Source organism: Lonchura striata, chromosome 1, assembly GCF_050655825.1.
Source record: "Lonchura striata isolate lonStrDom1 chromosome 1, ASM5065582v1, whole genome shotgun sequence".
NCBI lineage: Eukaryota > Metazoa > Chordata > Aves > Passeriformes > Estrildidae > Lonchura > Lonchura striata.
In genome coordinates, this window is record NC_140703.1 from 91150049 (window position 1) to 91176174 (window position 26126).

General features: G+C 36.2%; 1 protein-coding gene across 4 annotated transcripts in view; it reads right to left on the bottom strand.

Moving 5' to 3' along the window:
• The window catches only part of UXS1 (UDP-glucuronate decarboxylase 1), a 54941-nt gene that overhangs the window by 15144 nt on the left and 13671 nt on the right, over nt 1-26126 (bottom strand). For 3 of the 4 annotated variants that reach the window (XM_021538064.4, XM_085583147.1, XM_085583136.1), the window contains exons 3-9: nt 24558-24606; nt 22548-22591; nt 18998-19058; nt 14621-14801; nt 4227-4331; nt 2764-2823; nt 609-730 (exon numbers count right to left, since the gene is read on the bottom strand). In XM_021538064.4, coding sequence (XP_021393739.1) covers nt 609-730; nt 2764-2823; nt 4227-4331; nt 14621-14801; nt 18998-19058; nt 22548-22591; nt 24558-24606 — 622 coding nt within the window. The remainder of the gene's footprint in view (nt 1-608; nt 731-2763; nt 2824-4226; nt 4332-14620; nt 14802-18997; nt 19059-22547; nt 22592-24557; nt 24607-26126) is intronic. The other variant, XM_085583128.1, reaches the window with a different exon arrangement.

The window sequence follows — 26126 nt, forward strand, 5'->3', positions numbered from 1 at the left end:
GCTGGTTAGGAAACACAAGGAAACTGGCATGTATGATTTCTTAAACATATTTTAAATTGCATTTTTATCCTCATGTTACTTACTGTCTTCGTCTGAAAACAGGCAAAGCTAGGTATTCATTAAGGTCTCTAATTTATACCTACATAATTTTAAGACATTTCAAAGGTGCTTAAAATACATTGCTTCTATATAAGTTCTCATTAAAGACCTTCCCCATTCTTACCTGTATATTCTGATTTTGATTATTCTCCTTCAACATTACACATTTATCAGTAATAGCCTTATTCAATCCCATTGACTTCTCAGCACACTAAGGTCATCTCAGTTTAATCTGTTTAAAAACTATTTACTATACTGAAAGACATATCTATTAAGAAAACTAAAGCTTATTTTCTACAAGAACACTGCTCATTTGAAAACACTGAACAGACGAGAGCAATAAAACCTTCCCATTAAAGAAAACAAATTTTGCAACAACAGGATAAGTGTTCCTACTCAAGATGTTCTTTTTTGCCCTCCTCCCTCTAAACACACGTATTTCAGTCTTTCCATACATTGAGCCTTCAGTAATTACAGAAAAGCCACTGAATCTGATACAAGTTTAATACCTGCTTCATGTATGCATAGCACATGGTCTCTGCAACCCGCTTTCCTTCATCATAGCAGGCTCTTGGACCTATTGGATTCACATGGCCCCAGTAATCCTCATTTTGAGGGTGAACTTCAGGATCTATGAGAAAAAAAAACACCTTAGATTATGATATATCAAAAAAGGATTATATATTATATAATCCTTTATATATTTCAGTAGAAAGTTGTGTTATACAAATCAGCATACCTTCTCTCTGAATTCTATATTTCAGAAAATCCTACATTTTAACACAATTTCTTTAAAGTGCAATCACTGGAACCATGAAAGCAGCAGTAGCAGAAGATGAAAGACTAATAAAATAATTGAATACAAGCAAACAGCCAGCAACTGCTTTCCCTAAGAGTGTTTGAAAAGAGGGTTAAATTCAACTCTCCCCTGCAAAGACAGACTACCCAAGGGCATAAATACAACTTTTACCTGATGTGCTTCAAAGGAAACATTACAGGTTATGTAGGCAGCAGTTATGGAAGAGGCATTGTAAGTTATGTAGGAAAGTAAAGCATATTCAAATTTCACAAAATAGGAAACAAGGAAAGAAAAAATGGAGAAAATACAGATGTACTGCGTTTCTTAAAGAGGCAAGAGTGAGGTACCACAAAGCACTTATATTTCTTCTATTCTACCCTAGGTATTTTTACTAGCTATCACTGGGCACAATCAGGTTAGACAATCCTTTGGTTTGATCCAGCACAGAAGTTCTTGATTATAAAACACAAACAACGATCACCTAGGAACCTTGATGGTGTGTGCTTTATATGCTTGAAGAAATGCAGACACTTAGTTAAATTTCCTCCTTTGCTGTCTTTCGAATGGTATAATTTCTACTGGGTTTGAAGTGTGCATATATTACTACAGAACTTCCTACTGTTGAGAGCTAATTTTTTTAAACAACCTTGACAGTCCTAATTAAACCTTCCAGATTCTCTGCTGCTCAGACATGATTATGGATGAATTTGTGCCATATGAGAGCCACAGAGTAATGATAAATGCATACAACTTTTACCTGATTATAAAAGCTCCTAACAATCTTAAAAATGCCTGAAAAGATGGTGTGGGAAAGGAGATGCTCCAGAAGGGAGAATGTTCAGTTACAGAAGAGTCCTCGGGGCTACCATTTTTCTCTGCAAAGCCTGACCATAGATAATCTAAGGCTTGGGAGGCAGTAGGAATGCTGCACATGCTCAGGCCACTTTGGCTGGCCAATCATCTTAGTGATCTCTTGCTTGGGCATTTACTTTCAATCTTCTGAAGTTGCTCCACCAAATGTAAACACATCGAGGTGTGTTGTTTGTCCTTCCTCATTTTTTGCTCACAAAGCTTTGTATATTGTATCTTTGACTATTTTTTGTTTACTTGTTTGTTCTTTCAGCTGAGACTCAAATCTAGTCCCACTGAGCAGGGTACTGTGCCTCTGTATCTCCACTAATGTTCCAACACTGCTATTATCAATTATGCAATAGTTCAGAACAGAAGGAAGTTTCTCTATCAGGCACAGGGTCTGTTACACACCTTAGGAAGTTGGTAAAGATTTTTGCTGCATCCAATCACCATTCTATCCATCATTCTTTCACTCCTTCACTTCTAACACTAAGAGGAAGATGGAGAGCACTGCCAAATATTACATTTTAAGAGACACCAGAAGAACCTGCATGCATAACCAGTAGTTTCTTAGCTTGCAGGTTACGTCCTTTGTTTGTTACACACCAGGGCAATTGCTAAATCTTAACAATACAGTTCCTATGTGATGGGAAAAAGATATGCATATTTACTATTGAAATGATCTTTCTTCTCAGGTTTTCATTATGGCATCTGGACTTTAGAGTACAGCACTCAATTTCCCCACAAGCCCTTTGGAAAAAGAGATGTAAACCAGGACACAGGAAAGATAACAGACAACACTGCAAGTCTCCTGCCACCACTCTTGACTAAATACATAAAGCAAGCACTGTAAAAATGCCCTTCTCACATTTTAAACTGTAAAATCATCTCCTAAAAAAGCAATCTAAGACAGTGATGAAAATCTATCATTTTGGTATCTGACAAAAGATGTGTAAATATTCTTTTACACAGTCATATCTGAAGAGCTCCAAATACTGTTTCATTCTTCTTACCTCCATAAACCTCTGATGTAGAGGCCAGCAGCAGCCGTGCTCCAACACGTTTAGCTAAACCTAGATTTTGGGTGATGGGGAAAGAAAAATGTAATTAGAGCAAGTGCAAAAATCTTTCACTCCTGCTAGTTGTTTTAGTGTGGTCCTGTTTTACTTGATTTAAAGAGATTTTGATTTCTCTCACTATTTAGCTGTAAATCACATCCATAGCTCCCAATTCCACCACTAGACAACTTAAGAAATCGCAGAGCAGCACCTGCATGTGATGTGTTTGCTTCTGGGACTAGCAGTTGCACTGAATCGAGATCCAAGAACTTCAATCTATTACAATCTAAATAAAGGTCACTCCATCATAAAGTCACCCCAGGACAACAGGCCAAGGAAGCATTCCACTTAGGAAACCAAGATCTTGTAACATAGTACATTATCATTACGAAATTCTTCCTTACATAGATTAAAGACAAGCTATGTAAAGAAACTTATACAGAATAACATCTTATAGGACAAAAATCAATAACTTCTCCTTTATCATGCCCTTTTAAACTGCTTGGATAATCCAAGGATTTTAACAAATTTGTTAAATTTGTTAAAATCCTTGGATAATTCCATTATCTTGCATTCCATTTCAACGGCTTTCTGGTCTGCAAGTTAGCAAATCAAACAAATCTCTCTCCTCTGTCATTCTGGTACCTCAACAGCTTCTGAATCACTTGATTCTCTGAACTGTACTCTCTAGAGTATCAACCAAATAAGAAACTTGGCTATGCTAATGCCCAGGATCTTTTCTGACTCATAAAAATTCTTAGGATCACTGATACTCAGACCAGACTGCATCATACCAAATAGTAGAAAGATGGGAGTAAAAAGTAGCGAAGGCTTGAGGTCTTCTTTTTACAGACCTATTCCCAGCATCAAACAGACAAAGCTGAAAACATTGTCTTGTAATTATCCAGTATAATGCTCAACATTAAACACTCTTTCAGAATTTGCTAGCCAAGGCATGCACAAGAGGGTGCAGTACTCCTGATGTCTGGAGTTTAAACTAGGGCAGTTCCACCTAGTCCAATATTTGCTGAGGTGGAAAGGAACACTCAGGGTAATTGTGAGAATGTCCCATAGTCACCAAAGTGAACACAGCAGTCATGAACACAACTGTGTTATAAAAATGCCATGCTCTTAATTGTTCCTATTACTTCTGTAATTACTGCACACTCCATAGCCAACTTACAGGCACAAAATTATTGTGCTTTGACAGCCATGTTATCAGTGTCCATTTACACTTATATTTAAAGGAAAATGACAAAAATCTTCAGAGGGTAAAAATACCCCCAACCTTATTTCATGTAAAGAAACAACTTTTTAAAACATACAACTCATTTGCTTCATCCTCCCCTCTCCCCAGCAACTCAGTCAGGACTATATGATGTCTAACCAAGTAAAGTAATAAAAAAAATTCCACTTACCCAGCATGTTTAATGTCCCAATTGTGTTGGTTTTCAATGTTTTTATAGGATTATACATGTAATTTGGAGGAGAAGCAGGAGATGCTAGATGATAGATCTGGTCCACTACAGAAAAATGGAGGGGATAGCATTATTATTTTCTCACATAAGATATTAAATGAGAAAGTCAAGAAACGAGTATTCCTTTGTGAACTTCCTAGCACTGGAACTCAGCACTTCCTGTATCACTACCAACAGATGACATGAACACAAACCTGTTGTAAATCTAAGGAAAAATTAATTTTTAGTAAAACTAAATCTAGAGCATAATGTAATATATCAACACTGTTAACATGGATATAAATGTCTGTGTTGGTGTTCACACTTTTCCACTTAAAAAAATTTAGCTGAGTACTTCCAAAATGTTTAGAAGCTGCAGAAGTATTTGGAGCATTCTGTTAGCCTCAAGTTTTTAAGTGGCTACAAGCTTTAGAGTACTTTTCTTTAAAATAGATTTTGAAGCAAAAATGGTAGAAACATTTTTTCAATATGAGGATAAACTTTTTGGGAAAATTAAATACTGTATTTTTATTTCTAGATCATCTGTCAATGAAACATTAATCAACTTTCTATCATTTACATATGAAATACATACAGCAAGATACAAGCATGCAACTTTTGTCCTTTTTCCCCCTGTTACTTCTGTCACATATATGCAATGCTTTGGATAATACAGTATTTTAGCCTTAATTTAAAAAACAAACACACAAATCAAAACCCAATACAGAGATTTCACACACTCCTCCACTCCCTGTTATGAAATACACTTAACCAAAGAACTAGCCTAAATTCATTTTCTGAGATCATTGAAGGCTGGAGGTATTAGAAACAAAAGACTGTTGGAAACGTATTTGTTAAATTATAATAAAAACAAAGCAATGAAAACTGGATTCATTGCAATAGGCAGTATCTGATATTCAAAAACTCAACCTGCAAGCCTTTCATAACATGACTATTGTACATATGTTAATGCCTTTCCGTCTTCTATGTAACTTGAATCACAGCAAGTCAGAACTATCTTAAAAAAACACCCATGGATAAGCAACTGCAAAAGTAAAAATTAAACATAAGCTCAAATGAGATGCTTAAGGAGAAAAAATCCCATAGACCACGGTCATTCAAGAAAAGCAATCAAAAGGTGAAGCAATAATTAGAATGGCCTGATAAAATAAAGGGAAAATAACTCCATTGTGTTTTTAAAGAAAAGTTAGGGTTGTTTTTTTTTAAAGAAGACTTGACACTGAAACCAGAAAGAAGCTGGAAAAGTTAATGCTACCTGCTATTCTGACAGAAGAAAATAATGCATTGCATAAGGCTGCCTTGCCCTAGAACAGAACACTACTGGTCAAACAGATGTTTTCTATTTCCTTAGGTGTTTTGTTATTGAAAAGCAATAGAAAAAAAATCACAGCATTAAAAAATAATCTGTATTTTGACCACATGCTGATTTCTTATAGCCTTCTGTTGGGGGCTTTAACTTCCATATTATCTGTGACACAATCAACTTTTTCCTCCAGTGAAATTACTTTTCCTACTTAAAACAGGGCAGAAGCACCCTTGACTTTCAAATAAAAAAACAATCAAAAGAACAACCAAAAAAAACCCCCAAAAACCAAACTCAAAAACAAAACCAAAAAAAGCTTTTCTTTTTCTCAATTTAAATACAACTATACTTGCTTGAACAGTACAAGCTGTATATGAGTTACATCTACTAGTGAGAAAAAATAAATTCATAAATGGTTTGAACTGGAAGGCACCTTAAAGATCCCCTGGATCCTACCACACATTCCACTAGATGAGGCTGATCAAAGCCCCATCCAGCATGGCCTGTACTTGAATACTTTCAAGTGTTCATCAGGCATCCAGTTTCTCTGGACCACCTTTTCTGGTGCCTCACCACCCTCACAGTACAGATTCTGTTTCCTACCTCTAATCTCAACCTACCTTCTTACAGTTTAAAGCCATTTCCCCAATCACTATATGAAAAAATATCAACTATGAAGTTATCACCTGTTTTCAACTGGTTGAGAACACTGAAATATTACAAGCAATACACCTTGTGTTGAAGACTTCCTTCCCATCCTCAAATTTCATTTGACAAAGCAAATGCTTTGCTTTTTGACCTCTTATATATTAAAAAAAAAGCAGACTAGTAGGGCAAGATCATAAATAAGTAGCTTGAATTATACATGTGAAAGTCATCCCTTACTTTTTAAGTCTATTGAGCAATGAAAAAATGAAAAGTAGGTAAGCCTTCAAAGCACAAGTATGTCCTTCACATTAAAATATTACATTCTTCTTAAGATAAGCACATCTTCTGGTAATAATGCTTTAAAAATACCAGCAATATTGGCATGGTAAAATATTCCACCTAATTTCTTTTTGAATTCCTGATGAAATGTGCTTGTCTATAAGTTAAGCTTTTCTAGATTAATTGTTGTGTCTACTGTCTACTGCGCAAGCTCAGCACCTGATTTTTATGTAACGTAGCTTGGATAAGCAGACACTGGTTCATCTGACGGAAACATACTGCAGCCCTGCACTATCACTGCAACATAAGAAATCCTGCAAAATAATTTTATTCACTGATGAAACTCACAAAGTCAAGTGACCAAAATAAGGAGAAATTATTTCAAGCCATACCTCACCCCAGAGAACAACTAACTATCAACATAAACATAAGATGAGCTCCTACGGCAAACTTGACTGTTACTGCAAGTTTTACTGTCTTGACAGAGTAATGATATTTGACAGTATGCTCATCCAGACGCCACAAATATATCTACTTATATGTTGCCATGATCTCTTTGGTCTACAGCTGTTTATCTCTGGAGAGCAGAGATGAACTGCTGCCTAGATGTCAAAACAGCCCAGAAAGCTAAAGGGAGACAGTTTTGGCAGATGTGTAATAGTTTTGAGTATTTATTCTCACATAAAAATGTGCAGAGAAATAAAATTTCATGTAGCAGGTTTTCTGCTATTGTTGAATGATCAGGAAATAGTACACCAAACCACTATCAACTCTGGTGCAGCACCAAGAGAGAGTCTATCACACAAGGCAGCTGCCATAGCAACACAAACAGCATCCAAAGCTGACCTGATATAGTGAGAGCTGGTGGAATAAAGTTCTGAGTTCAGGCTTAATTCCAAGCCCTACCTGCATTGCTAATGCAAATGAAACTTGTAGGAGTCTATCTGCAACATGAAGCTAGTTGCTTGCTCTGCATGATGAAGTCTGATATGGAATAACTGCTCCTTACTTTGCTTACTCCTTAATTGCTGAAGTCACCTACCACCGACTCAAAGATGAAGTCTGACCTGGGTTTTACGCTGTTTCTTTCTTCCTATTCCTTCACAACCTTTCTAAATCAGGTTTTTGACAAGCTGTGGTGGAATTTTTGGAAAGAGAAAAAACTTCAAAAGCATTTTGATCTGTTAGTAATTAACCGCCCAATCCTGATCTGTCAAAGCAGAAAGGAACTCTTTCCTGCCTCCCTCTCTATCCACTTAATTTTGTTTTATGGTATTTTTGTTTTTTTCTTTTCAAATACTGCTTATTTTTGACATGCAGCAGCCCATATAGGAATGGTTCCTTTAATGGCATGTGGCAGTCCAGATACAGAAAGTCAAAAATTACCATTCCTTTTGCTCCACAAGGAGTGAACTAGGCTTGTGATTATCCAAGTGGTCATACAACTGTTAGCTAAAAACAAATGCATATAAAATACAAAACCCCAAAACCTCCTTAGTTTATCTACTTATTTTTAAACATTAAATTAAGTGTAAAAAACAGTGCAAAATAAAGATAGAAAGCAAGAAAAAGCAAGCAAGAAAGCACTCTCCTTTTGGTCCTTCATTCTTCCCTTGTTTTCCAGTGAGCAATTGTTTTAAATTGAACAAAGAAGGAGCTGGGGGAAAAAACAAGGCTTTCCTTGCCAGATGTACATTCTTGCCTGTCTCATTTGTTTTAATGTACTTTTCCCCCCATGCATAAAGGCCAAAATCAACCCCTGTATGGAAAAGCTTCAGCAAGAGCAGAACTGGCAGAGAGACAAAAGATGGGGAATTTGCCAAGTGTCAGATGGCCATCTTCTGAATCAGGACAGGCAACAAGGCAGCGACAGGACCTCTGCCTCTTGCCTGGGAAGCAATCTTTCATTTATCAAACCTCAAACAAATGAAAAAGATCACCATTTTCCCAAAACATTTGGAGAATGCTGGACATTTCAGTAGGGTGAAAAGTTTCTACCATAAACATTTCATATTTGATCCATCAAACTGACAATGCTGAAATAAGAATAATTGTTTCTCATTCCACCTCCCTTCAATTAACTGTCAGGTTCTGAAAATACCTACTTTTCTTTTTTCCTTGCAGAATTTCAGCAGGCCAGCTAGACAAAGTCATTTACCCAGCTTGGCTGACAACCTTGTGCATTGTAGCACAAAGTTAACGGTTATTTAAGATAGCAGACAATTTAACTCTTTTCCAGCCAGAGCTGTGGAAAGCTCTCCAAGCCACAGCTTTTCAAAGGAGTAACTGTCTGGGTGCCTGGGACAATATCTACTGAAGGACAGAAAGAAATACATCTAGTAATTGACCTTCACAACTCTTTCTTGTTACACAAGGTAAAGAAAAGAAGTTTTACAACATTTAATACGAAGCCTTGAGCTAGGTTTGCAATAAAGCCACAGCACAATTAATTGAAAATAACCTTATGAACAGTTGTGCAAAGTGTTATGTTAAGGACCACAACAGAAGAACAAATTATAACAATAAAATTCTGCAAGTTTTGTGTGCAGCTCACATGGGAGAGTAGAATTTTATTAACTGTAAAGACAGCAGCAAGTAGTTTACCAAGCAGAAGATCATAGGCTACTGATAAATAAAAAAATAAATCTGTTATGTTACAATTTCATTGAAAAAAAGGCCAAAAAATCAAATTCATTTCAAAATAGCACAGACACAGAAGCTGGCATAAACATTGAAGTCAGGTACCCAAGGTACACTGTGGCAAATAAAGAAGTACATAAGATTTAAGTAACATATTGCAAGATAAACAGCAACTAATGTTTGCCAAATACACCCTTCTCTATATGAAAAGCTTAAAAAAAAAATCCCTAAAATTTAGCATATATGGTATCTGCAAGACCTAAATTTGGACACAAACATTCAGTCTTGTGTCTTCCTTAATGCTAAACAAGAATGATCAGTAACACTACCTGTCCTAGGGTGACTAGGACAAAATACTCCATAAAACTCCAAAATACTGCCGTAAAACTACTTCCCTTCATATCTTTATTTTCTAGCCCTAATACTGCATATGGTCTCCATGCTTCCTAAGTGAATGGTAAGGGAGAAATCTACCACCTTTCCTATGACAGGAAATGACCTTCATCTTCAATTTCTGCCTTCAACATGTGTCATGGTTCCAGAAAGGACTGAACGGGTCACTAAGTCCACTAAGCACCTGCATCCATCACTGTATTTGCTAGTCAGGAAGCACTGAGCAGAAAAGCTTTGATCAGAAGCATACAAGTAAGTTTCTACAGCTTGAATGTATGGACTTTTCTTGTAAAAAAAAAAAAAAAAAAATACCAGCTGTGCCGATTTTATTACTGGAGGTCAGGCCAGAGAAACTGACACAATGAAGCAAGACATTTCTATCGCCCTGAACTAAAAAAGACTATAAATACAAGTTCATTCACCTAATGCTAAACATGTTGTCTGTAATGTCAGGCAAACTGGAATAACTTCATAAAGATTTACCATATTGCTCATAGTGGAGCAGTTTTGGAGAGCCTCATACCAGACCAAGATCAAGGCACCACAGCACTTGGCTCTGGACAAACAAAATAAAGTAGCATTTGTTACCCTCTGCCTTGCCATAGACTTTCCTGACCATACAATTTAAAACCAGCAAGCTGAACATATTTAGCACAGAGAACAAAGACTAGGAAGTGAAAAATGAGGGATGGAAGTAAGGAAGCCAAAGGCACTCTTTGTGTTTGTATTTGTATGCATTTTAAATGACCTATGAGGGGACTTGAATACTGAACAATTCTGGGATACTGTAGAATACTGTTTAGTAAAATGTTACCATCCTGACATCTGGAAGGCTGTTATGCACAAGAAGGCTATAGACTATTCTATTGACCTATTTTGTAAGACTGTTGGTCTTCGCCTTAAAAATCAACTCAGACATACAACCCAGAAAAGTCCTTAAAAATAAAAGGTTTAGTCCCGGTCAAGAAAATTATTTATTAAAATTATATAAATACCGTTACTTTACTTACCTATGTGCGTATAACTAGCAACTACAACACCTCCTTCAAACTCTAAAAGCTAACATCCTTGCCACTATGTGTATCACATGCTAACATCCTGCCTTTCAACTTGCAAAATGTGTTTTTACTATACTATTTTTAAAAACCTTTTCAGTGAGAGTCAAAAGAGCCAAAACTACCTTTGTATTCACAACAGTCACTGAAATTAGAGCCAACATTTAAGAAATGTTTTTCTAGAAACTGGACTGGTGGCATGAAGAATTAAAACAGAACAACAAACCAAGACCAAAACCAGTTTTAGTTAACTGAAGATCAGTTAATCTCAGAACATAAGCCATAAAACAGTTTATCATTACCTACCATTTACACTTTACTTCTCTCTCATTTTATATTACTTAGGTAGTACACATGCGCTTGTTTTAAATGAAAAGTTTTTTAGCATCAGAGTGGAACCACTCTTCACTGCTCTGCCCAAAAAGAGTTTGGGCAGGAGTTTCAGCTGCCACAGACTGCAATTTTAGAATTATCATACTGTATTTTTCAAAACATACTGTGCACCTTTGATTAGGGAAGTGAAATCAGTTCAACTGACTCCACTGCTGACTGTAAATCTGTGGCACATTTTCAGGCCTGGTTTTGTTTCAAATTTGTGAAAGGTGTAGTAAAAACAAAACAACACTACAATGCAACCAAAAATAAATGCAAGGACAAAGTGTGTTCCTGTGAAGTGTGAAACAGTTCCACTGAAGACATCTTGCAGATACAGCAGATAGCTGGGTTTAAAGGAAATGTGCACCTATCGCTTTACAGATTGTTTTAAGGCTTCCAAAAGTTAGTTGAAGAAGCAGGAAGAAGAAACACCAGTGGGAGAAGGATATGGGCTAACTGTCTGATGTTTTCTTCCAGATTTATTCAACTGCTGTGTGTGCCTAAGGGTAGTTGAAAACTGGACCTCAAGACTGAAAACTGAGAGGCATTTTTTCCTGCTTAGGAGTCCAGTTTGTGGAATGATCACGTGCCATCTTATGATACCACCTTGGAAGTGGCTTGGTTTTTCATGTGAGTGTTTTTGGGGATTTTGTGGGGTACATGCATTGTGTATTTTCGTGGGGTTTTTTTTGTTTACATGTATCTGTGGTTTTAGGTTGGGAGTCTTGTTTGGTTTTTTGTGGTTATTTTTTTGTTTGTTTGTTTTTTGCTTTTTTTAAAACGCGTATTTAAGTATAACAATATTTCACAGTAGAAATAGGAGACTTGGGTGGCTTGAAGTGATATAAAAACAAACCCTTACTTTTTACTACCAACAGAGAGTCAACTCAAATGCAAAGGTAAGTATAAACAAAATGGCACTAATACTTATGTCACTATGTAAACCAAGTACATTACTAATAATGTTCATTTATTTAATACAGAATTTCCTTTGGCATTTTCTAATGCAATTTATCCATTATCCTAAATTTGGGTACATCACAGTAACACCAGATGAAGCATTAATTCTCATTTGTTGTCCAATTAACATCTGTGTCTTTACAATATGGTTTGTAGGAACATGAGCCACAGTGCTCTCAAGTGACTATCTTGGAGCACTTGTAATCTTAATGAATATAGAAAATGAGGCAGAAAATAAGTAAATGTGTATTTCTATTTTTTTTTTTCTGATAATACAAAAAAGAGTGTTAAAAGATTCTTTTCTTTCTAGACTAGCCTTCAGAAAAAAACCCTCTTGTCTTCCTGTACCAAAAAAGTGCCCATTTAATAGTGTATTAAAGCTCTATGTGAAGGGTCAGGCCGAAACGAAAATATCTTTAAAAACACAGAAGTGACCTATAATAGGAAGAAAGGGTTAATATAGCTATTTCCAACATTTTTTTTTACTATTTTTCATCTTTCAAGATTCCTAAACTACTATCATTCCACTAAAGAATTCAAAACCCTTTTTCTCCTGCTTGAAAAAAAAAACCCAAAGTGAAAACTTGTGCATTTCCCACTGACATTTCCAAATGCTAAAGCAAATAAAATCCTGGTAGAGGAGAAAGACATTCAGCATTAGAGATAACTACAGCTGTCACAAGGCTAAAAAATAAAATGTGTGTTTATGAGATTTATTATTGTCTCTGGCCAGCCTAGATCAAGATCCAAGAATGCTGAGTCCCACTTGGTGTCACGGTTCAGAGACAATGACGCAACCATGGCAGATTGTGTGTAGGCATCACTGTGAAGCTGAAAGCTACCCATCTTGAGACTAAATTCACTTTTCCATATCCAAAGAGAAAGCACTGTTCTTTCTAGACCAAAAATGAGGTCTCTTTCAAAAATAAAGCACTGATTATCCTCTCTGGAACTGTACTGTCAAACAACCTTATATAACCTGGTTTAAACAGGACAGCAAATACAAAGGAATTCTTTAGATGCAAACCTACTTTTTATTAAGACTTCACAGTCATTCCAACTTCTATTTACAAGTAAAAAGGAGAAACCGGGACTAAGAAAAGAAGCATCTGATCTGTATGTAAACTTGCTGATCTGTTTAAAAACTGTTCCCCCATTGCTTCATTGGGCTATAATGAAATGGAATTTTACCATGTTCTTAGTGTATGAAAGTTAATTTTATTTTAAAACTTAGCCATGCCAGCCTCAATTTATACTGTTAGAAGATGAAAAGACATTCAATAAACTACCCACTGAGTAACATGTAATAATTAGCTGTCAGTACTAAATAGGGAATAGGTATCTTAATTACATAGGCCATAGGAAAGGTAGCTGAAGGATCTCAGGATTCCCATTCATTAGTGCCTAGTTAGCTGGGCAACAATATAGCAGTGATGGTAATTCTCTGAGAAAGTCTCAAATGTAATCAGTCAGAAAGCAGGAAAAGAATGGAAAAGATTAGAAAAGCTGACAAATTGATCTGGCTGAGGTATGAGCTACCAGCACCTGGAGTCAGTTAATAAGATCCTTGTTCCATTATCCTGATCAGTGGAAACAGAAGTTTGAAATAACTTCTACATAACAGGCAGTAACTGAAGCAGTGCATTGTCAGAATAGAGCAGGAACATGTGTTTTTGCAGGACTGTTTCAGTAGTTTTGCCAGGAATTTATCACAAGCAATAATACAAGAGATGCAATTACTAGAGATATTTCCTGTGAAATTCCATCCACTAGAATTTGTCAGGAATTAAAAAAAAAAAAAAAAACCACTCATTTTTTTCTTAAAATGAACAAGTACATTGCTACAGAGTTTTAAAAGGATGGAGCACACCCACCAGAACTGCAGTGTAATTTGAGTAATGCTTTCACTGACTCATTATATGGTTAGATACTCTCACAGGAGTCTGTAAATGCACGTCTCTCTCCAATACAACCATGTTAATGGTGCCTTAAAATCTGGTTACTTAATAGTTTGAGGTTTATGATAGTCCAGATATTGAGCTACTACTTTAAAGCAGAACACACTTTTGTTTGTTTGCTTCTTTCTTTAGGATTGGTGTATTTTTCTTGTTTTTCTGTTGAAAACAGGCAAATTCAGTGCTGCTGTTTACCAACTCTTCAGTTTGTAGGGTGCCTGTACCTAAAGTGGGAGCAATGTTTTCTACAGAAGACACTGAATGCAACTAAGGAAAGTTAATTTCCTCTCAACTGACCATACACAGCTGCAAGATGCTTGTCTAGTGTAACTGCAGCCCTCAATTACAGTTCAGTTCATGAAATATCTGGACCACAGATTCTGTGTGCATAAGCCTGTGCAGGCACATAGGAAAGTGGGACAATGCATTGGACAGACAGATTGACCCACTGCCATCTTGCCATCTCACAAAATCAGACATATCAGGATGTTTTTAAGGTCTCTTTCCTCCTGTCCACTCAGAAAAGAACTGATTTCAAAGACAAAAGTGCTCTGAACCTCTTACTTCATACAGGTCACAGAAAAACGGGCTACTAATAAACAACGCATACAGATATTGGACAGATCAACCCAGGACTCAGAACATAAATTTCATTTCTTTACACACACACACGCTTAAAAGGGAAAGGCACAAAAAAGTGTGAATACCAAAGCAGACACTACTTACCTTCAATGTACAGGGGCTCAACGACATCATGATTTATCAGTTCAAAGTTCTCATGACCAATCCAGTGCTCCACATTTCTTTTCCTGCCCGTAAAGAAGTTGTCCACAACTGTAACCTCATGGCCATCCATCATTAGTTTGTCAGTAAGATGAGAACCCACAAACCCTGCTCCTCCAGTTATCTGCGTTAGGACAGTTGGTATAAATTTCTTTTTCTTTTTACAGAAACACTAGACAAAGTCTACAAACATGAAGATAGAACAGTAGGTTTCAGATCTTTGCTTACTTCAGGGGAAACAACTCCATTTCCATGTATATATTTTTTTCCAAGATTTACAGACTTTAAAATTTTGAGACATACTTGATATGTTTCATCACTGTCAGACTAGAAGGTCAGCTACCTATTCACATCAACAAAATCTAATTTTCAGATTATTTTCCTTTTTTTCCTTCAAATTGGATTGTGCTCTTTTTTGTAACAGCAAAGTCTAAAAAGATGCAGAAGGGTAATAAGAGAAATTTCTGCAAATGCCATTTTTCAGAAGAAACAGGTATGACAGAATGCCAAATTATTTTCACATCAAATTTATCAGACATGTCAAATCCGGCTTCTGTCTGGTCTACATCATGGAAGACATGCTGGGTGTCCTAAGTAAGTACTGTAAGTTTTCACTCAGAAAGGAGGAAGGGAATTCTATGAAGACCTTTCACTTGAAATATCTGCTAAAACCAAAATCATTCTTTTTGTGTCTTGATGCATCCATAGTATACATCATCCTGGCCTAAGGAGGTCAGTCAGCTGGATTAGAGGATCTTTGCAGGTCCCTTACAACTGAAAGAACTCTATTCTATACCATTAGCTCTGACATGCAGTAGTCGCCTGTCTTGACACTTGATGTTCTGCTGCACAGAAACAAGCAGAAATAAAATATTTAAATCCCTGTTTCATTGAAGAAACAAGAAAGTTCATTAATTTTTCCCTTTTTTCACCACAGACTTTAACAGTAAACAAGCCAAGAAAAATCACTTATTCAGTACTGAAGCAGTCAGCACAATGAGCAGAACTGCAAGTTGTGTGACACACCCACACCTAGCTACAGAAGCAATTATTTTTTCTGCATTTCATAAACTGTTTTCAAAAACCAAGACACAACACATAACAATGCTCAAAAAGTAGAATTGTAAAAGACCTGTGTGGTATCAGCTACATCTGCATGGTCAAATTCACATTTTCAAAGTGATTCAGCTGTTATGTCCATTCTTCAGCTGTAGTGACAAGTAACTAAACAATGAAAGGACAAGGTGGAATCAAGCAGGAATCTAAAGAACAGACAGTGCACTGAAATGACAAAGTGCTATGTGGAAAAGGATGAGAAGCCTGAAGTTCTTTTACTTTGGGTTAATCAAAGACTAAACATTTATCCTGTCCACTACCCTGCCATCCACTGTTCTAAAAAGCAAGATTAGCAGATTTTTTTTAAGCTAGAAAAAAAGCAAAGGAAAACCTCCAAAGATTGAAAACAAACAAACAAACAAAAAAAAACCCACATAAAAATGACATCTGTTTTCTTTTGCAAAAACTTTCATGTCCACTTCTTGTATTCTCATTCTTTCTTTTCTTATTAAAAATTCAGGGGCACCAGTGTGTCCAAACAATTGTAAATAGCAGTTAATGAAAGAATCATTTAGTTGGTCTATTTAGTATTCTTCTCAGTTTGTCAGGGCTTCCTTGTGGCAAATTCATCATCTTATTCAGTTCCCTGACAAACCTGAAGGAGAAACATCTTCTGGAATAAAAGAAAGAATCTCAAGGCTCATGTTATGCTGCAACAGAGAGGAGGGAAGAGCAGGTTTCTGGCAGAATGATGAGAATGAGGACAGAAGACCAGTAACTGAGGGAGAACAGCCCTTTGCCATCTCACCACTTCCCAGAGGGAAAAAAACAAACCTAATGCCATGAGTTTATCCTGACTTACAAGCAAGCTGAAGCCTTGCTGAATGTTCCAAGGTTTTGCCTTTTCTGTGGTGACCAGGACAAGACTTTGCTGTAGAATACGTGAACCTACTCCTTCAACTGAGACCCATGGAAATCTCCTGCTGCTACTTCTGTTTCCAAGATTCTAGAGAAGATAAACTCAATGCTTGCAATATATGTCTCTGGTTCAGTAAAAGGAAGTGTCTTCTTCCCAATACCCCTTTAAAAAAAAAAAAATCACAAAGCCAACCAAAAAATGAAAAAAAGCATAAAAAACACAGGAAAAAAAAATCACATACACAATAAGAACAAAAGCACAAAAAAGGTAAAAAAAAGCACAAACCAATTCTGTCTGGAAAGAAGTTTCCAATTACCTTAAACCTACAAGTAGTTTTTATGATGAATCTAAGTTGGCTTTATTAACATATCACTTCCATGGGTATTAGACAAAGCACTTAAGAAATCATTGAAAAAGGAGTTGAATATGCCCTGGAAAAGTAAAAAGACTATGTAAATTATGTTTTTTAACATTATTTGATGCAACATTAAAAAGAAGAAAAGATGATTTATCACTGAAGTTCTTTGTACAACCTTCCTGTAATTACTCATACAAGCATCACTTCTAAATATTACTATTTTTATACTTTTAAATATTACTAAATATTACTACTCTAAATCACAATGACATATTAATCTACATAATTGTAAGTTGTACATGAATCATATCCACATCAAAACTGAAGCACCACAACTTGGATCTTAAAAAGGAATTATTAGGACAACATTAATGAAAATATTTAATTACTTAGTAGTGCACGTATGCTTGCTAACTTCAGCACCTACTAAAAGGCACAAATATTACATATCATTATCTTCACTAAAGACATTTACAGTTTTGTCTATTTATTACACATTTCTGCTGTCTGCAAACAGATTCAAAACATCTCATGCCCCATAAGGAAATTATATATTTTTTTGTTTTCTGCTTTTATCACTCTACTATATTCAATTCAGAAAAAAAAAACCTGGAGGAGGCCAATGAATGCCCACCCGAGTTGGCAGAAAACTAGTCAGAAGAATCTGCCACTCCTTTTGGCCAGCTTTCTCTGTAGTCATTTAAACTGTACTAAATACACAGGGAACCAGAAAGTTATTCACCTCCAGGTCAGCTGAAAACACTCCTATTCCAACTACTTGCCATCTCTGTTGAAGCAATAAATTTCAACAAAACATCCAGTATTTTTCAGTGGCAAAGGCTCGAAGTGAACATTAAGAGCTCCACAGCCTGTTAACAGCTTTCACTGACACTTTTGTTGAAGTACATTCTCACACAGAAAACATGACATTAAGGTTACTTTACCCTTGCAAACACACAAAGTACACAATTTAAGAATTTTCAAAATTAAGCCTCTATTTTCCTCAGTTTATTTTCTATATTCAACAGGGGCACTGGGATTCTACAGGTCTGTGTCATAAAAATGACAGAACACCACTGCAGAACTAAACTGGTAATTTAGTAACACCTTTGAAATTTTGCAATAGCAATGAAGATTATTGCCTAACAATGCAACAAAATAATTTTTTCTGTATATTTTCAGTTTTTTTCTTCAAGATTTTGAAGTCAAAGCAAATAAAAACACCAGCTACGTTAGGCATACTAGCAGGGTTTTGTTGTAGACTTTACTTTCGTTACGACAGAAGCAGTTCATACTCTATTTTACACATTACAAGAAGCTATACTTTCTCTGCCTTCAAAACATGGGGACAATTTCACCCCCACTCCCCAGACAAACAGAAACAAAGAAAAATCTAGGTCACAGACAACTTCAAAAGTGTTTGCAAAAGTTGAGTTCAAGTACAATTCACTAAGTTTAAGAATGCCCTGGACAACTATTTGTCCTGACTTAACCTGCTATCCTCTTCCCCCCTCAACTGCTTATGATGCTTCAAAAGAACAGAATCCACAGAGAAGATACAGGGAGATGAGCACTCCCTGCTGAGCAACTTGTTTTCTAGCCTTATGACTAGATTTTGCCCAATTTGGTCACACAAGGTTGCCATTAAGATGTGCTTAAAAAATTCTCCCAGTCTTTGAAAGTTTAAGCCATCTGAGAGTGCACACAAAGACTCTTTGGCAATGTGATCCTGAGAAGTCACAGGGAAGAGCAGTTTAGTTGGAAAGTCAAACTTCAAAAGCAGAGTCCACATGTATTGTTCATATGATGAATTTAAGAACATCAACACAAATAAGTGAAGCAGCACCCTAAAACCTGTGCAACACATATAACATCCAAGGTAATTCCCTTCATCCCTTCTCATGTCCTTAATCCCACAAAACAGATTACATTCTACAGAATTTCTTGGTATTTCCTCAAAACAACTTCTGAGTAAACACAAACTTACCAGGATTCTTTTACGATCCTTTTCTGATAAAAATTTCACTGGTGGGTACTTCTGGGTAAAACTACAGAACATTTCAAAACAAAGAAGAAAAACTAAGTAAGTTTCAGCCTGGTTTCTTTCACATACCTGTCTCTGATACATGAGAAACTACTCTGAAAACCTTCAATTCTTAAAGTTCTGCTAAAAGTACATTTAGTCCTTTATTCAAAGAGTATATTTAGTCCTTTATTCTGAAAAACAACCTGGGTCAACACAAGAAAATGCTTATGCATGGTGAAATATCAAAATTCATCTGCAAAGAGTGCTTTTAAATTTTCTTCCTGTTTTTATATAATGAATCACCTGACTTTTATCCTTTGAGAGCAGAACTAATGTCAGGCATGACATCACAAGAGAATAAAACAATAAGACATGCGCAGTGACTGAACACCTTATTTTTAAAGTTTGGAAAGGCAAACAACCCTCTTAAAAGCTGTGGAACTCAAAGCAAATTTTGTTGGCTTACCGCATTGACTTCAAACACTTCCCCATGATGTTTTAATGTGAAACTTACAACACAAAGTTTTAACTTGCCTTAAAGTTTTACAAAAACCAATATAAAGTTTACAATCAGGATGTTGAAAAAACACATTTTAAGATATTTCAACAATTTCTACAAGAGTTTATTCAGTATGAAAATTAATCTTAATTTTCTTAGGCATACTAGACTACCATTTATTTGCTCTAGCTGGATTTGGTCTTCAAGCTAGTAATTTAATTTTTGCATCTTCCTTACAAGAACTTAATCAATCCAAAGAAACCATAAAATAAAATTATGCAACATATGAATCTTAAGTGCTCTCTCAAACTCTTTAGTTTCAAACCTTAGAAGTATTTCTCTCTCTCCCTGCCATGCATTCTGCCAACAAAGTCCTCTGAAAGGAGGTGTGAATTTTATTTATTTCAGTAATTAGCCTCATAGTCTTGGCAATTTCATAGCTCAGGTTTTCCTTAACTAAATATCAGCATGACACCACACGAAAATTAAACTCTTCTCCTCCAGTACATCCACAGGCTAGAGATATCCTGGTGTAGCATGCAGGACCAAAAATGCCAAGAATTACATTTTCTTCTACTCACCAAGAGCCGCTGATTGAACTAACCCTACAACTGTGATCTTGAAGCACCCCCACCCCCTCTTCTATCCTGCAGTACTGGCTCACCAGAGCACAGATGCTTCAGTACTTTATCCAATTTTCATCACAGCATGAAAGCTACTTTCAGTTTCTTGGATAGGGGAAATATGGCAATGGAATCTTCCAATGTTAGCCACACAGGGAGACTGAAAAAGAAGCTACCTACACTTGCATTAGATCACTATACAGGTCACAAAAAATTTATTTGATTTATGCTGAAGCAATGAAAGACTGTGCTCAAGCACAATGCAGATGTGTAATACACATTCTGAGACAGGGAGGAAAACTCACGCATAAAAGGAGATTTATGGAGTTCAAAATAAGTTTAAGTGGGAAATAACTAGATGCAAGGGAAGTCTAGCTCCTCCATTTCAAAGACCACTATTTTAAGGTTGCAGTAATCCAGCCTGGGGTCATATTGCTGCCAAAGGGACCTCACAACCATTTCTGCTCCTTTTACTACACCAGTAGCAGTTTAGAGGCAGTGGGATAGAGTCTGGCAGCCAAATGATGACCATTTGGCAACAAAACCAAATTTATCTTGACTTAATGCCTGCTTTGATGCCTACATAGCAATGCTTTTGCTGTGCAAATTCTTAAAAAAAAACGTGACACCTCTAGCTTCAGTTAAACAATCTCTTGTCATGAGACTAGCATTAAGGAATTCTTGTCTTTCCTGCTTCTCAAAAGCATGAAGATGGCTTGCTTTCATGTTTTATCAGCTTATGAAGTAACAAAACATTGACACTAGAATAAACTTTGCAAACAGAATCTCAGCTTTCAGGCATCTGACAGCGAGTAGTTATTTACTTCCACTTCACACAGGTATAAAATTTAAAAAATATTAATTGCAACAACCCACATTCAGCTGAACCACAAGAGGTAAATGGCTACATTATTTGAAAAATAATAATAAGACAATAATAAGAGCTCCTCCTTTGTGAAAGTATAATTTTAAGATTGGTTCATACAGAGGTAAAAAAATATTTTGATTCTTTCTCCTTTTTCCTAGAGGTCTGAAACAAAACTTATCAATACACATGAAAAGGCCATAGTATTTATATGGCTTGCAGGCGAAGTTTTAACTTAATGGTTCTACTCAACAACTCATTGCTCATTTGAAAAAAATACAACAATTATTAAATAAAGAGCCAATCAGGATACCCTCCCACCAAGTTTGTTCATGAATGGCAGAAGAAAACACCTGAATTACCCACAACTGAAGCTGACAGTTGACTGGACTATCAACGAAGATTTAATAAATAAATCAATTTAATATTGTAATTGGCAAGGTGGTGACACAACCTGCAGTTTGTTTCACATTGCCAATATACACCTAGTTCAACCTATGAAGTTCATGTGCATATTAAGAGATGAGCAACCAGTTCAGTATTCTCACTGAAGTAAATTGTATGTGGCAAGTCACTGAACCTTTCAAATCAATTGTAAAAAAACAGAACTGAATTTTTTTCTCCTTACAGCCCAGGAGGAGTGGGAGGAGGAGGGGCAGCTGCTCACTGACAAGACAAATCTCTCAACAGCTAAGTACTGCAGGTGTCAAGCACACCTCTGTCCAGCAGCAATGGTATTCTGTCCCCTCTCCAAAAGAAGAGCACACAACCACAAGTACACAATACCCCACAAGGGCTTACTAATACTGCTTGGACAGTCCAGACTTGGCTTTTTGCAATGCAGCACTCTCTGCTTTGCGTGGGACACCAACAACGTGTGCAGTGTCACTTGCAAAACAGTACCACCGGCAAAAGCAGCATGTCCTTGTCAGAGCTGACAGCTCTCACTGCCACACCAGATCTCATTCTGTGATGAAATCATCTGTCCACCAGGACACCCAGATCAGAGAACTGATGTGACACAAAGGCAAACAGACAGAGTGAGGGGCAACACTTTCCCTTACAAATCCTGAGAGAAGGTGGTCGGCCAGGCTCATGCACACAGGCTAAGATGCACAAGCAAATCACTGAACAGTAGCTGAGGAAGAGTCACCCATCACAAGTATAGGAAAAGTGTGGTGAAACATATTTTAAGTCTCTTGAAGATGAAACCAGTATGTCTTAGCAGACATCAACCACAGTAATCCATTCATCATCTGGACTCCAACAGCAAATACCTCCATAGGATTTGAACATTACAGAGTCCAGCACTCCCAGCTTGATTTAGTAGGATCAATCAGCCAGAATACCTTAACCATTACTGTCTCAACATTCAATGCCCTTTCCTCACTTATATGTGACAACAAATCAAAAGTACTGAAGGTATATACAAAAATTTATTTCAAGCCCACAACTACAGAACTGACTGCTACAGAAAAGAAACTGTGCCTTTGAGCTGCTTCCCAAATCCAGCAGATGACATACCTTTTTTCTAGATCTTTGATTTTCTCCCTTAGAGGTGCAACAGCCTAAAATAAAGGAAAAACATTTAATCTTTGAAGAATAAAACAGGATTCACATCACAAAACACACACATAGGAAGTTGCCTCAGAGCAAAAGTCATGGCAAACAATCTCCTATGAAGAACTTTACTGAAGACACTCCAAGAAACTTACATTTTAAAGCCTCCTTTACATAGAAAAACCCTTGAGCCTTTTCCACCAAAAATCAAATCACCTAGAAAAGTGTGAAATTAAATTCCTTAACTTACCACTGAAAACAAAACATCTCAAGGCTATGAGTACCATAGTCTTGATAAGGACATCCAATGTTATGATTCCTATTTGACAAAGTGAAGTCGTAAGTGACTTGTCTGAGGTTGTCAAAGGTTGCTATATCCAGCAACAGAACAATGGGACAGTAATTTTAACACAACTATTTAAATGGACAACAGATAAGCATACAGAGGACACAGACACAGAGAAAGGGGTATTAAATCTACATCATGATTTGAGTGTATATTTAGGCTTAAGAAAATATTGAAAGGAAATCTGATAGAAAATATAGTTCACCTACCAAGACTTCTGTTTGCATTTTTATAGCTTTAGAAGAATCACTTAAACTGGCATCAGTTTCAATTTCTTTATCACAGAATCCAAATTTTCAACAGTCCTGCTGAATTTCAACAGGAGTCCGTCCCTGAATTCATGTTTTTAAGACATTAAAGCCTTGTCACAAAATTTACCCTCCTGGACTATACACAAGTTGAAAACTGTCAGAAGTTCTAACTGGTACTAAGTGGCAGCACATCAGCAATCACCATTAATTTGTTTTATACAAATACTGCTGGAAAGAGCTAGACAATTCAGTAATTTCATAGACTGAATAAAGCTGCATATTCATGTTAAGACAAAATAATATGGTATTGTCATTTATATTAATTAAATATTCAGCTCTGTGGAACAGCAAATAGCTCTTGAAACAGTTATTCTGATGGTCTAAGACATTATACAAGTACAACTTTAAAAATAAGATCCAGAAATGTTCAACTTCTCAGACCTTACAGTAACTCTGATCTACACATTGAATTTCAAATATTTCACCATTCTTAAACAATTGGAATTTTCGCAATGCTTTTTGCAACACTTACCAGACTTTTTTTTTTAAAGACAAGCAAGAGAGAGGAATGAAAAAGACAAACTAAGAATACAGACACTCCATTGATTTTAAGCAATTTCAGTAGGCTGCTACATAAACCTGCTGGAATACAAGACACTAGGCAGACCAACCTGAACACACCCACACAAGGGTAAGGGGTAACAACCTCAAGGACTTCTCTATCTATTTAATACTTTGTTTTATTGTTATAAGATTGGAAGGCTGAAACATTTGGAGGAAGATCTGTTGCACACATTCTCAACATTTCACAACAAACTGAAGCTGAAATGGAAATTCAGAGGTATTGGTACAGCAGTCCAAAACCACTAGTAAGTTCAGTCCCCATGTCTACTCCAGAAATTGCTAGGACTTGTGCTTAAAGCCTTGGCACTGCACACCCTCGCCAGCCAAAAACATTGCTATATTTATTCATTAGTTAAGAACAAAGCAAAGCAATTTTGGGCACCTTTACATTTGTAATGCATCTTGTATATACTTCATATTTTGTAAGGCAGTCAGAGGACAGAATTTGTGTACATCCTTTCAGTAACAAATAAAACAGTTCTTGGGAGGATTCTACCATAGTCTCTGCAGCAAATGTATCAGCAATCACTTTCAAGAAAGATTTTAATGAAAATAAAGTGGAGTCACAGATCAATGTTAGAAACTCCACTACAGTGAAGAACAATTCAAAAACTTATGTATAGAAACAAATCAAATGCTTTGGTTTTAGCAGAATCAAGAGTAATGAGATAAAATTAAATATACCACTTCAATATGAAATGAGTGAAATGGAATCCTGAAAATAAAATAGATTACAACTATTAGCAAACTAACCTCTTCTATTCTACTTTCCACTTTCTGATCCCCATTTTCTTGAAGAGACCTGTTGACAAGAAAAGAAAAAAAATAATACACACCTATGCTATAATTGCTTCATTGCACCTCCATCATATTAAAACAGCATCCTCAAACCACCTCAAGTTAGTATTATTTCAAAAACATAATTAGAACAAATTAAATTAAAGAGGATGATCTAATTTCCATTGAAATCCATCAGTTTGGCAGAAACTGAACCAAGCCCACAGGAAAGAACAGTACCAATAAAAATTACATTCATTTTACATAGAAAATTAACTGCATTTTAGAAAAGTGTCTAATTACTGTTTTTAGTGTAACTTCACTGTGCAAAGGCCCAAAATGTCTCTTTGAGGGTCTCTGCATACTGTATGCTGACAAAACGTTTTCCTTTAGACAAATGTATCTCACTTTGAACTTTCCCAAACACATGGGAAAAAAATCCCAGCTGCACTAAAACACATCTTCAGTGACTGCCTGATGGGCAATACTGACTTCTCACACAAATGTTACTCATTTGACATGAGGCCAAGGATGAAGTATGTTGTGGTAACTTGTGAAAATAGAATACTGTCTAAAAGGCCAGTGTCTTGCACAAATGTGGTCTCTTTTAGCATCTGATTGTGTAAAGTGTCTCACTTATGTTCACTTTTGAGGAAACTTTTACAACTGTAGAATATGTATTTTTAAATTCTAGCTCTTGTATCAAGGTTATTAAATTTTCCTACCATTTGTGTTATTGGGTTTTTTCTTTTCCAATTAAACCTTCTGAAAAGGGAATTATTTATCTCACAGTAGTTAAATTTTTGCATACTAGAGGAATCATGGGTATCCCGACATAAAATACAGTTCTTTCAAGTGAAAAACAGAGCTCCTTTACTTGGGTCCTGAACTCATTACACCTAGAGAAACAGAAGATCCTTTGTTAAGCAGATATATATATATATACACACTCACCACACAGAAGTTAAAGCAATGATTCCCTTCATAACCCTCTCTAAAACTCACACTTTTAAAGAAAGTCAACTCAGTCTATTACTGAGGCAAAGACCTTACTGACCAGATTCATTTGTATCTCTAAAGAATTCAGTAAATTCCTACACTAAGACACATGTTCCCTGAACCATCTGTTCAAATCAAGTTGTCATTTATTGCACTAGTGGCAAATAAAAACCCTGAAGCTAATGTTGAATGAATTTACTATAAGGAAGTGGTATTAAGCTATCTTAGTGGATTTTGAAGATGTTTTCCCAAGTAACAGAAATTTATGAAAAACTATGCAAACAACTGTGGAACAGTTTCCTCTCTTATAAGCGAGCAAGGAAAATTTGGAAAACTCCTCAGAATTTAAAAAGGTCCCCTCAAAAATAGTTCCTACTGTTTTTTACTCACAAATCCTGCAACTCAAGGACTGGCAACTCTGCAATCTATTTTTCATGAGCATTTTCTCCTAACGAAGACAATCTTACTGGCTGAGGACCAACATTAGTCCTTAAGAATTTTTCCCCCTCAAAAGCTCTATAAAGGACATTTCAAATAAAAATTCAG